The sequence below is a fragment of the Aricia agestis genome, chromosome 14 (genome assembly GCF_905147365.1).
Source record: "Aricia agestis chromosome 14, ilAriAges1.1, whole genome shotgun sequence".
NCBI lineage: Eukaryota > Metazoa > Arthropoda > Insecta > Lepidoptera > Lycaenidae > Aricia > Aricia agestis.
In genome coordinates this window covers 3,568,487-3,582,001 of record NC_056419.1, presented here as the reverse complement: position 1 = coordinate 3,582,001, position 13,515 = coordinate 3,568,487, and the positions used below count along the sequence as shown (strand labels likewise).

General features: G+C 36.1%; 1 protein-coding gene across 4 annotated transcripts in view; it reads right to left on the bottom strand.

The window, feature by feature from the left end:
* The window catches only part of LOC121733712 (5'-3' exonuclease PLD3-like), a 107,340-nt gene that overhangs the window by 26,290 nt on the left and 67,535 nt on the right, over positions 1 to 13,515 (bottom strand). For 2 of the 4 annotated variants that reach the window (XM_042124058.1, XM_042124061.1), the window contains exon 2: positions 107 to 219. In XM_042124058.1, the coding sequence (XP_041979992.1) occupies positions 107 to 219 (113 nt within the window). Of the gene's footprint in view, positions 1 to 106; positions 220 to 457; positions 559 to 941; positions 967 to 13,515 lie in introns of those variants that run through there. The other 2 variants (XM_042124060.1, XM_042124059.1) reach the window with 2 other exon arrangements.

Here is a 13,515-nt window from a genome sequence, read left to right as displayed (position 1 = left end):
CGTATTGGGCTTGATGAATTAAAAGGCACATAATTCGGTCGGGTAAAAATATTTTGTTTACATTTTGTTCCAAATAGGTAATTTGAGTTGGAGATGGTGTACTCACTTATCATTATAACTGTTCCCGTTCTCATCCCTCATCATGAAAATTTGTTCCCACTGTTCCAACTCCTCATCAGACGATGAAGCGTTCCCCACACTCCCCGATTCTAGGACAGTCTGAAAAAAAAAAGACAAAAAGTTTGTAATGGAAATCCCGTGATTGTCCTTAGGATTCTTGACAATCTATTTGCATAAAACACGAACTTTGTAATTTGTTTAAGATTCTTAATGAATCTTAAACAAATTACAAAGTTTGAGAATTCAACACTTTATTCCAACGAAACTTCTAAATTATGGTAAACGTTAAAAAAAATTTTGAATTTTTTTGAATAAAACAAAAGTTTAACCAACTTACTCTAAGTAGTAGTTTTAATCTCGCGAAAAACATTTCTATAAAATTCATTTTGTATAGTCAAATGTAAAATTTGTAAGTACCGTAAATGTAAAACGTGTAAAAATCTATTTCATTAAAAATTCACCCAATTTTATTTTTGTTTACATTGCAAAATTCGCGATGAAATTTGAAACTTGCTGTCAAAAAGTTCCAATTTGACGTTAAATGTAATTTTGAATTTGGCGGGGTTTTTTTTTTAATTAATAATTTGAAGATGCAATAAATTTATTTAAAGCGGCCCTAAATACTATCCTTATATGATCCTAATATTTCATGAATCATGAACAAATTGATTGATTCAAAATATTGCTGCCTGCCGTCAAAAAATATTTATTCAATAAATAAATTCAACCACTTTTGAGTTTAAAAACTTTAATCTGCGTTATAAATAATAATCATTCACAATAAAAAACTACTAACCCGCGTAACTGAATAATACACTCACCATTATTTTCACTACCTATGTATTTCAAATACTATTTGTCTAATCAACCAAAAACTACATTTAATCAAATAAAAAACACGAACGTATTTTGTAAACTGCATTTTCGAATATCCTTATTTTCCTAATAATAGCCGTCTAAGCGCATTAGCAGTGAAAATAATACTGCAAAGTAGATGACGTATACAACCGCATTGTGCATGTACATTTTAAATACTAGGTTAGTTCAATCAGTACAACTATTCAGGCCACAACTGTTTTAATATAGTCATTATAGTCATTAAAGCTCTACATTTATAAAGTTACGTAGGTAGCATTTTTCGTACTAGAGATATTCATTATGAGTCAACTTTTTCAAATAAGTATTAACGCCTGGATTACAAACCAGTAATGCCTAAAACCTTATTTAAAAGCTACGAATAATAAAAACTATTTAAAAGGCTTAATAGTACCTAAAGCTGATTATTAAATAACTAAGTAAATAAAGTTCTGACCCATATTACGTAGCATTTATGGGTAGGTACTAGGTACATAGTTAAGTTTACGTCGGAGAGCCATGCTTCGGCACGAATGGGCCGGCTCGACCTGAGAAATACCACGTTCTCACAGAAAACCGGCGTGAAACAGCGCTTGCGCTGTGTTTCGCCGAGTGAGTGAGTTTACCGGAGGCCCAATCCCCTACCCTATTCGCTTCCCTGCCCTCCCCTACCCTCCCCTATTACCCTATTCCCTCTTAAAAGGCCGGCAACGCACCTGCAGCTCTTCTGATGCTGAGAGTGTCCATGGGCGACGGAAGTTGCTTTCCATCAGGTGACCCGTTTGCTCGTTTGCCCCTTTATTTCATAAAAAAAAGTTATTTTTCATTGACTTATCCTCTTATCGCAACATTGTCTCTTTTATGGGCAACTACACTACCTATCTTGTCATACATAGGTAGTAGATAAGTATAGATTAAAATACTATCTTGGTAGTTGTAGTCAACTTTCACCCAAAATGAAACCTAGCAGAATTAAAAAAGCGCGGAACACCCAAAATGCGCAGGCAAGTAAACTTTTTAGGGTATATTATATTATAACTCAGGGGTTCCCAAACTGAGCGCCGCGGCGCCCTGGTGCGCGGTGGAAAGGCAAGAGAGGCGCCGTGAGTCGATCCTCCATCATAATATCCATAACCACAAAATGCCACAAATATCTATATATATAAAACTAAAAGGTGACTGACTGACTGACTGATTGACATAGTGATCTATCAACACACAGCCCAAACCACTGGACGGATCGGGCTGAAATTTGGCATGCAGGTAGATGTTATAACGTAGGCATCCGCTAAGAAAGAATTTTGATAAATTCCAACTCCAAGGGGTTCAGATAGGGGATGAAAGTTTGTATATAATAATACTTCTTAACGCGAGCGAAGCCGCGGGCAAAAGCTCGTTATAAAATAAAATTATAATATGAATTATACAAAGCAGGCAGATGAGTAAATATTTTGTTTATTATTATTTATACTTACTGCATAACCTAATTATAATCATTAAAGGTGTTTATTTATGTATCTTTTTGTAAAAGGTAGGTATTTATGTTTTATGTAATATTTTTGTAACGGCGAACTCTACCGAGTAGGGCGCCGTGACAAAATATTAACTTGTAAGTGCGCCGCAGGCTGAAAAAGATTGGGAACCCCTGTTATAACTAATCTGTGTTTAGGGCCTTGTTACACTTACCGAGTTGTGGGGCTAGAGTCTAGACAGTGTGTAAGGCCCTTAACATGCGCAGGTGTAACCAACCTTTTTTGTTGTTCTATATTTTAGCTGAATCAGTAAAAAAGTTTTGTACAATAATTGTGTATTATTAAGTAGGTTATATTTTTTTTGTACCTAATGTCAGTACATAAAGTATAAACGTTGTTTAATGTCCGGCAATAATTACAAGAGCCGTCGTAAACATAGAGTCTCGTCTTGTATACGCAGCAATATTTTTTTTATCGCCTCTTTCTTCTTTATGGCCAATAAAAGGAAAATCCCTGCCGCTCAGCGATATTCGAATTTCAAAAGTACCATTTATTAATTGTTTTGAAGTTAGCTTAAATTACTGAATGCTTAACGGAATTTATCTGCGTTTGAGCCATTTAATATTACTATAGATGATTTATTTATTTACTATATTTGCCAAAATTGCTTTAATGCGAGTGGTGTGGAATGAAACACTTAGTTTTTTTCGTAGAGAGAATAATTTAATCATCTTGAACTGCTAAAATTACATTGAAAATCGGAAGTGTAGTCATTAATAGTACTTACCTAATAAGTTGTTGAAGTTGCGACATCCATACTAATATTATAAATGCGAAAGTGTGTCTGTCTGTCTGTCTGTTACCTCTTCACGAACCACTGAACAAATTTTGCTGAAATTAAGTATGGAAACACTTTAAGTCCCGGGAAAGGATAGAATACTTTTTATCCCGTAAAAATGTACGGCTCCCACGCAATGAACTACTTTTGGCGTAACGGAGTTGCAAGGGTCATATTATCTAGTCATTTATATACCCTAAGCCAGGGGTTCCCAATCTTTTTCAGCCTGCGGCGCACTTACAAGTCAATATTTTGTCACGGCGCCCTACTCCGTAGCCCGTGCTATTAGAGCTAACCTAGCAATTTTACCTGATGGAAAGCAACTTCCGTCGCCTATGGACACTCGCAGCATCAGAAGAGCTGCAGGTGCGTTGCCGGCCTTTTAAGACAGAATAGGCTAATAGTCCCCTATTAGCCTATTCTGTCTTAAAAGGCCGGCAACGCACCTGCAGGGGAGGGATGGGAAGGGAAGGGAATAGGGTAGGGGATTGGGCCTCCGGTAAACTCACTCACTCGGCGAAACACAGCGCAAGCGCTGTTTCACACCGGTTTTCTGTGAGAACGTGGTAATTCTCCGGTCGGGCCGGCCCATTCGTGTCGAAGCATGGCTCTCCCACTTATTACAAAAAGATACCTAAATAAACACCTTTAATGATTATAGTTAGGTAAAGCAAGTAAAATAATAGTTATTTAATCATCTGCCTGCTTTGTATAATTCATATTATAATTTTATTTTATAATATTTGTGGTTATGGATAATGATGGAGGATTGACTCACGGCGCCCCTCTTGGGAACCCCTGCCCTAAGTAATAAAATTATTTACAAGGCTAATAATTATACATTTTCTGCTTATCTTTATCTTTTTCATCAGAAACGACGAATTAAGGGGTAGGTATAATATATTGTGCCTAAATAATCCTAGTATTATTTAATACTAGGTGTGGCCCGCATCTCTGTTGCGCCAAAATTCCTTTATCGCGCGGGAACCGTAAAATTTTCCGGGATAAAAAGTATCCTAGATCCTAGTTCCTGGGACTTTAGGGTGAAGCGAAACGAGCGTAATTTGTGAGTTGTGAGTCGCAGAATTTCGGCCGCGTAAATATATTTTCATAGAAATCATGACTCACAAAATTACGCTCGTGTGAATCAAACTTTTGTATGAAACTGAATGCAGCAGAATTCTGCCGAACCGAAATTCTGCGACTCACAACTGACTTTCAGCAAAATCGGTTCAGCGGTCTGGGCGTGAAGAGGTAACAATCAGACAGACACACACTTTCACATTTTCAATATTAGCATGGATTGCATAATACTAGTTATATAGCCTATCTTCGCGCCCTAATCCATTAGCCAACCGCCCAACCGACATTAGATGCAATAGGAAATTGAGCTCGCTCAAACTTCCATAAACGCTTTTATTCCCCACAAAAAGGCTTTTATCGAAGCCAATTTGTGGTGTAACAAGCTGCGGTTTCAACTTACACTTTGTGGGATCGGCGCAAACGAGTTGGTTGGTCGCCACAGAACTTGAATTTCAATGATCGTTCGAAAATTTTGAAATTCGAATACAACTTTTAAACTCATTGGTTGTTTAAAATTCGAATTTTGTAGTCAACTATTAGATGATTAGTCTCCGCGCGTAGCGGAGAGCGACCAAAATTCTAAGGATTCGCCCAATCCCTGGTTTCTGAGTTTTTATGTCTATTTTGTTCACTAGAAAAGGGTTTAAGGGCATAATAACTACGAATTACTTTTAATAACAAGGGAGTCCAAATTCTTGCAATTTATAATCATCTTATAGCGGAAATTCGTCGAATTTTTAATTCTAATTTTAATAGACTCCACGGTATTAAAAGGTAGGAAATATTTAAAATCTTTATCCAATTTCGTCAGAAAAATCTACGGGCAATTCCATATGTGACTGACTCTACATTTGATACGACTTGCGTTTTATTTTGTCATTTATTATGGTTACTATCATGTTGTTAATATCAATTTTAAGATGGCTTTGTAGCAGATTAAACAAGTTAACTTATGCAGAAAAAATGGTGTACACTGTTGTTTTCAAATAGCATTTATTTAGTCAAACATAAACGTGACCGACACTACATGCAAAAGGAAGTCGTTTCCGAGAGTGTTTGTAAACACCAATAATCTTCCTCTCTGTGTGGTAAATAACTCTACTTTGTATTTTTATCGAAAGTGCATGAAACAAACTATTATAAAATGGTTACCTATAACCTGTAAGTTATTTAAAAAATATTTATTAGCAAAAGAAATTGTGACCAAAACGTGACCGACACTGCAGTCACTTTGTGCAGGTAAAAGTCGGTAGTTTTACATGACACCTTAAAATTTATGTATCTCAGCACGTACAATATGAACTCTAAAATTATATAAAAGCAAATCAGTAATTAGTTAATTCATTAAAATGCTTTTTTTGAACTTAAACGTCACAAAAACGAAATCACTAATAATTTGTCAAAAAATAACTCAACACGAAATCTTCTAAAAAACTATTAACATATTAACCCAAGAGCCAGCGATAGGCAGACTTTCGTCATTTTTTTAAGCTAAAAATTTTCCTTTATATGAGTCCTATAGAGGTAAGAACGACCAGACACTATGGAGTTTCGGTCGCTATTACTTTAGAAGGTTTCCAGTTCTGCAGGTCTACCTTACGTTCAATAAAGTTTAAAGATCAATAATTTTATCTTATTTTCTTGCGATATCTGTAAGAATCTCATATTCTACTGCCAAATTTTTGTGACAATTGCTTCCCATTTCCGGACATCGCTAAATTTTGGATTATATTTGACTTTGAGGTGGTCTGACAGGTTCTTAAAATAATAATTTAGCTTTCTGCTTCTCTCTCTCTGCTTTCTATAGCTATTTTCGCCATTTATCACCAAAACTAACAAACAAAACGCTACTTTAGGGCGTGATCAACTCTATAATGTGACCGACACTACAAAAATATTTTTTAGAGTTTAGGTGTTATAAAAAAGATGACAAATTTTTAATGCCGGTATCATTTGAGTAACGCCGTCACGTAGGAAAGTTTCTAATTTTATTGATGTAAAAGTAATTTCACTGTAGTTAAAGTAATGTTTTTTATGTGACCGACACTACAACTCGACACTGTGATCTTACAAGCCTATTATATCTTTTTAAAAATGAATTTTCTCTTATCTCAAAAGCTATATCGGTATTTAATTGTTTGATCAATCAGTGTGTAACAAAATATGACAAGAATTTAAAATACATAACTTGAATACTAAGTCAGAACTGCATCACACAAAACCACACTCAGCCGAGCTCACGACATCATCTCATAAATGGCAGCTTTGCTAGAAAAGTAATGCTTAGAAATTGTTGCTTCTATATCTTAATAGTACCATAATGTTGTGACTATAATTAAGTATATTTAATACCAAAATCAGGTATTTATTTTCTTAGTTTATGGTAGACTTTTACATGGAACTGCCCACTATATTAATAATAAGAGAACCTAAAACGCTATTATGACCTGAAACTCGTTAATAGATTTGACATTTGAGATAGGTATATTTGTTGCACTTTCGTGACGTGTCTCTATTGAATCTCAGATATTTTAGTTTCATTTCAGCGGGTCTATAAAATGACGTCGTAACCAGGTCACGACCTATATTCCCTAGGAGTCTAGGAGTTGGAGGAGTTTCTAGGATGTTGTTAGTGACCTACCGATGACCTAGATAATATAAATTGCATTTTACGCGATATTGAGAAATAAAGGAAAGTGTGGGCGATCGTGAACTTAAATGGCTTGGGCGAATTTCAAACAAGTAGGTTCAATCTCAGACGTACTTACTACTTGCTACATCGAAGTAGATATTTGACAAAAGATCGTACCACCAAAATATTTATTAAAAGTTAACAATAAATTCAACAACTTTAAAATATTTAAGTAGTTATTTTCCCAGTTCCCAGATACTAGGAAATTCTTTAAGTAAGTAGTTAATACAATGTTTTTTGCCTAGTTTGATAAGAAAGATTAAGGAAAAATATTGTAGTTCTTATTTATCTACCTTGTAACTTTTTATAGAAAGTTATGAAATATTTGATTATATTTTATTTTAAAAGCTATAATAATAAACTACGTGTATAACGCTTCAGAAACGCTGAATGCACCCACATAGGAAGCGCCTCGGAGTTGATAACACCTGACAGGTACACGAGACATATCACATGAGTGAATCTGGGCCCGTACCACGAAACGGTTTTAAGACTCAAGCAATCGTACGAGAATGTTGCGTCCTTCTCTAACAAACGTGAAATGATGTTGTTAGAGCATGACGCTGCATTCTCGTCCGATTGTTTGAGTCTCAAAACGGTTTCGTGGTACGGCCCCAGGGCATTGGACTAAGTCGGAGATTATACGTTAGTTTCGAATCTATCTGATCCATCAATCTGGTAAAGATTGACACGAAACTGAACGTGTAATTCACGGATTGATGGACTGATCATTTTTTATTATGTACTTTTTAGCCATCAATCTGGCGTCAATCTTAGATTGATGAATGATGCCAGATTGAGCGTGTATCCTACAGGCTGCGACATACAGTGTGATGGCAATTGTCACCGATACACAATTATGATACTAGATATAACGCCCGCCCGTTGCGCTGAAAGTTCTTTATGGCGCGGGAACCGTGCATTTTTTCGTAACAAAAATCATCCTTTGTCCAGGTCCCGTCTTTCAAAGTATAGATGTACCAAACTTCCAAACAAAGAAGTAAGGTTTCATTTTCTACCGACATTTGTCATTCGACTCATGCCGCCGTTGCGATGACGCCGTTGACGTTCCGGTGACGTCCCGGCGACGTTCCAGTAACGGTGTCGTGGACAAACGGCCTCACTTTGTCCCGGTATCGGCGGCGGTGGACAAACGGCCTTACGTTCTATATGTAGCTCAAAGCTTACGAGTTCTAAATATATTATGCAGATAAGTATGGAACTCAGATGAATATAGAACTTAGATATAAGTACTTAGTGCAAGATTGTAAAGTCTTGTCAAAGGCTTCGCTAATTTGAGTAAGCCAGGTGAAGTTTAAAGCTAGTAGTCACGTGCCATTGCATTATTACTAATATATGATTTAGATACAGAATACTAAGTTAGAAGGGTACTCTGATTCAACTATGACTAGCTGTTTGACCGAGCTTTGCTCGGTATCCGACGAAAATGACATTTTCTAGAAATGATTCCTAGCTTGACCGATTTATCACCCCCGAAAACCCCTATATACTAAATTTCATGAAAATCGTTGGAGCCGATTCCGAGATTAAACGAGCAATTCTTGTATATATATATATACAAGAATTGCTCGTTTAAAGATATAAGATATGCAACGTGAATGAAGTGTTGTCCTTGTTCGATTCAGTTCTTTTCCTATTCAAGAGCAAAATAGAGTATTCTCATAAACGTTCTTATTCGATTCAGTTCTTCTCCCATAAAACAAGAAAATAAAGCATTCACACGTATTCACACATAAAGCATCACATCAACGTCACAAGAACGTTTCATAAAAATACCATTTTGTAGTCTGTTAGAAAACGAACTAAAGTCCAGACAGCGAATCGAGGCTCAAAACTTCATAAAATGTCACAAATTCACAATTCTGTGCCTTATTTTGATTATAACTACTTAAATCAAACAAGGAACAAAGCTTTATTAAACTTAGGCCAAACCTACGCGAACAGGCGTCTGCGAAGCGGAGCGTCAAGTTGTCAAATTTGTGTTTTGTATACAAAAAACACATTTGACAACTTGACGCTCCGCTTCGCAGTCGCCTGGTCGCGTAGGTTTGGCCTAAGCTTTAATGTTGCATTAACATAGAAGAATCGAGAAGATTATAAAGTTTCCTCTGGTTTCTAAAGTTGAAAATGAAATAAAATTAGTGCTTCAAGTCTGACACAGCGAAGTTACAAAGTCTGAAAGCCATTGTGATTTCTGAGGTTAATTCGGTTTACTTTGCGTTTATCTCGTAGCTAAAGTGAAAAGTTCTGCAGACAAGTTTGGTTAAAATATAACAATTAAAATCATTATCTTAATGATGAAAGATTTTCATTTTAGTAGAAACAAACAAAGTGTTTGTTTCTAAACTCATGCTAAGCGTTCCAGCTAGGTGTAACTATACTGTACTCGGCGAAACATGGCGGTAGCGGTCATTGACTTCCTGTCAAAAACTTGTCATTTTCTATACAGGATGTAACAAAAACAAGTGATAATACTTTAGGGTGTGTACGTGTTCCTTGTAGAGAGTTCACTGTGAAATTACCAGCGCTGAAAGACCAAATTTTTTTTTCACTTTTGTATGGGGAAACTCGTGACGCTCGGGCCCTTGCCCATACAAAAGTGAAAAAAAATGTTCGTCTTTCAGAGCTGCTACTTTCACAGTAAACTCTCTACAAGGAACATGTACACACCCTAAAGTATTATCACTAGTTTTTGTTACACACTGTATAAACCGCGATTGACAATGAAGTGTCAGATGTTGTCAATCGCGGCTTTGTATAGAAAATGACAAGTTTTTGAAGGAGAGTCAATGACCGCTACCGCCATGTTTTGCCGAGTACAGTATAGTATGGTGTTGCAAATATCTACGCGGGGTGGAATCAGGAATTGTGATTTAGCTAGTCGTTTCCTAGATCTCTTTTCTATAAAAGGCAGTACCGTATTTGAAACATATGACATCATTTTTAGGGTTCCGTAGCCAAATGGCAAGAAACGGAACCCTTATAGATTCGTCATGTATGTCTGTCTGTCTGTCTGTATGTCTGTCTGTCTGTCCGTCCGTATGTCACAGCCACTTTTCTCCGAAACTATAAGAGCTATAGTATTGAAACTTGGTAAGTAGAGGTAGTCTGTGAACCGCTTTAAGATTTTGATACAAAAATTGAAAAATTATGAAAAATTTTTGGGGTCCCCATAGATACAACTGAAACAAAAAAATATGCTTGTGGGGTATTTATGGATAGGTCTTAAAAAATCATATTGAGGTTTCTAATATAATTTTTTCTAACCTGAATAGTTTGCGAGAGAAACTCTTCCAAAGTGGTAAAATGTGTGTCCCCCCCCCCCCCCCCCCCCATCTAACTTCTAAAGTAAAAGACATGATAAGTCTAAAAAAATATATGATTTACATTACTACAAAAACTACCAACAAAAATTGGTTCGAACGAGATCTATCCAGTACTTTTTTTATACGTCATAAATGGTAAACCTAAATTTAACTTTCATAAAATCTACAGAGATATGAAAATAAATCAAAAACCTCTAATTTCATAGAAATATACCTTATTGCTGCTGCGGAACCCTTCATGGGCGAGTCCAACTCGCACTTGACCGGTTTTTTAACTTTCACGTAGCAGGTGAAAATATAGCCTTCAGGCTTCAATATGTAATATGAACTTGTAAACTTTTACTGCGTGGTAAAACAATATAGATCCAACGCACCGCTAGTGGTTTAGTGGTTACAGTCAATAGTGAGTCATGTAATTACAGTATAGTGTACGCAAACACTTCGACTATTGTTCTAGGTTAATGGAAGGATGGCTAGATATTCACCACTTTAGGGGTGAAAATTTGAAGGCTATTGTTGGCTACAACTCCGTTGAAATGTAGTCAACTCCATATTGTAAAGTGCCTCTTGACAGTTACTACACGCTTGATTATGTGATATGTCATCTACACAATAGACATAACGACCAGTAGTTCGACTGCAAAGAGACGGACGGTTTCAATATCTGTCAAATTCGTCGGGTTTCACTAGGATTATGAACGGAATGTGCCTCGTGCTGGCTGATATAATAAATTTTTAAATATTAAAAATAAAGTTTTCAAAATTGGATTCTGACAATTTTAATGTGTCAAAACACAAACAACAATACGACCAAAGAGGAACACGTCCAGCGAATATGTCATAGTTTTAAATTCGTATGTAACAAAATAACAACCCTAGCGACGATTTTCGTCATAATACGTCAAATTTAAAAATTTCAACATCAGTTCTAATGCGCTCGCTAAACGGTAATTCTGCATTACATGCATTACGTGCTGTAATGCACGAATTATCGTGTATTGCAGTGAATGATGCGAATTACATGCAAACTACGTGCTGTACAACGTGCTGTACATTGAATGACAACTTCTTTAATTTTTCAGCACGACATGAGTTACGTGCTGTAATTCACGCATGATCGTTTATTGTAGTGAATGACGCGAATGACATGCAAACTACGTGCTGTACATTGATTTACAAGTGGTTTAATTTTTCGTCATGCAATAATGCAGCGGATCGCGCAATCGGCATGTCATCGGCATGCCCATGGGACAACTCAGTTCCAGGGTGGTGCTCCCGAACATTTAAAAAAATTATGCGTTTCTTTGAACAGGGCATACAAACTGTTAATGTGCGCAAAATTAATAAATCAAATAATATATTTTGCCATAATAAGTATAATATTTTATTGCTAATAAATAACTTTTGGACGAATATAGGCTGATATGATGATGATGATGATGATGAAATAACTTTTTCAATTTAATTTATACAAAAAACGTCGGTAAGTATTTACAAGAACGTATCGTGATCTCCGTGGTCCAGTGGTTTAGCGTGGTCGTGGGTTTGATTCTCGTGTTAGAAACAATATTTTATTTCCAAGATTGGTTAGGACAATGCAGGCTGATCACCTAATCGTCTGACAAGTAATGATCCATGCGTCGGATGGGCATGTAAAAAGTCGGCCCTGCGCCTGATCTTTCGCCAGTCGTGTCGTTCTTTCGGCCCACTGGGCTAGGAGAGTAAAAGGAATAGAGAGTACGAGTATACCTACTCTTGTGTACCTACTGTGCACACATTTGAGCACTGTAAAATTACTCCTGTGGGATGGTCTCAATGAAACCGGCCACCGTCACCGAAACCGGTGTGGGAAACCGGAAATATTTGTACAATAATTTATTCAAGGTGCAATGAATAAGATTATCATCATAAAAAACTTGAGAGGTGTCAAGGGACACCCGGATGGAACGAAGGTCCAGTTTACATGTTATACTAGTTACTTTAACAACTATAGTTGTTAAAGTAACTAGTATATGCTGCTATAGCAAAAATGCTAAATAGTTGTAAGCCGTGCGGTAGTGCTTGTTTCTCTCCCCCTCTCTGGCATTGAACAGTGCAGTGAAGCGACGTCTATTTTTGAGTGTAGGGGAACTGCATGCAAAACGGACCATGCAGGCAAAACGGAACGGTCAAATTACTAGAATGATTAATAATAAAGATATTCTATAAAAAATTTAATAGTAAAGCTATGTTTGTTGATGTAAGACGAGTTTTGCCTTAAATATACAATTTTGCCTTCAGTTCCCCTATACAGGTTTTTATTACTTACAGAAATAATACCTATCTAAGCCCGGGTGTCCGTTGACACCTCTCAAGTTTTTTTTTGTTTATTTTCCGTTAGGTGTGTGAAATATTTTAGTGAAATTATACATTTATTCGAGCTAATTTTTTTTTTAATTTTTGGCAGTTTAGAGTTTAGACTGAAATGTTTCTTAAAATGTTTAACCTAAACTTGGTACTACTAATAATAAAAAAATATTCTGTGCCTAAACATAAATTTAAAAAATATATACTTATCGGATATAATAGGTATGTGTTTTTTTTTCTGTTCTGAATTTCGAAATTTATTAATAGAATAGAGAAGGAGATAATTTTCCGAGCTCCACGCGGTAACTTGTTTTCGCATTTCTTTTATTTCATTTTATTAGTTTATTAATTTACGTTTTAGTTTTATTGTTCAATATAGTGTTTTAATATGTAACTTCTTTCAATACATATCTGTATCTATCTAATATCACAGCTAATATATAAAAATAAGTCGGGGTTTCCTTCCTGACGCTATAACTCCAGAACGCACGAACCGATTTCCACGATTTTGCATTCGTTGGAAAGGTCTCGGGAACAAAAAAAAATCAGAAAAACCTCAAGAGAAAAGCAGGAAAACTGGGTAAACAGGCAAAGCAACATTTGCCGGGACAGCTAGTACTTATTATAAAACAAAGTCGCTTTTTTCCCTCATGTCCCTTTGTTCCCTTTAATCTTTAAAACTACGCAACGGATTTTGATGATTTTTTCAGTGTTAGATAGCCCATTTATCGAGGAAGGCTATAGGCTATATTTTATCACGCT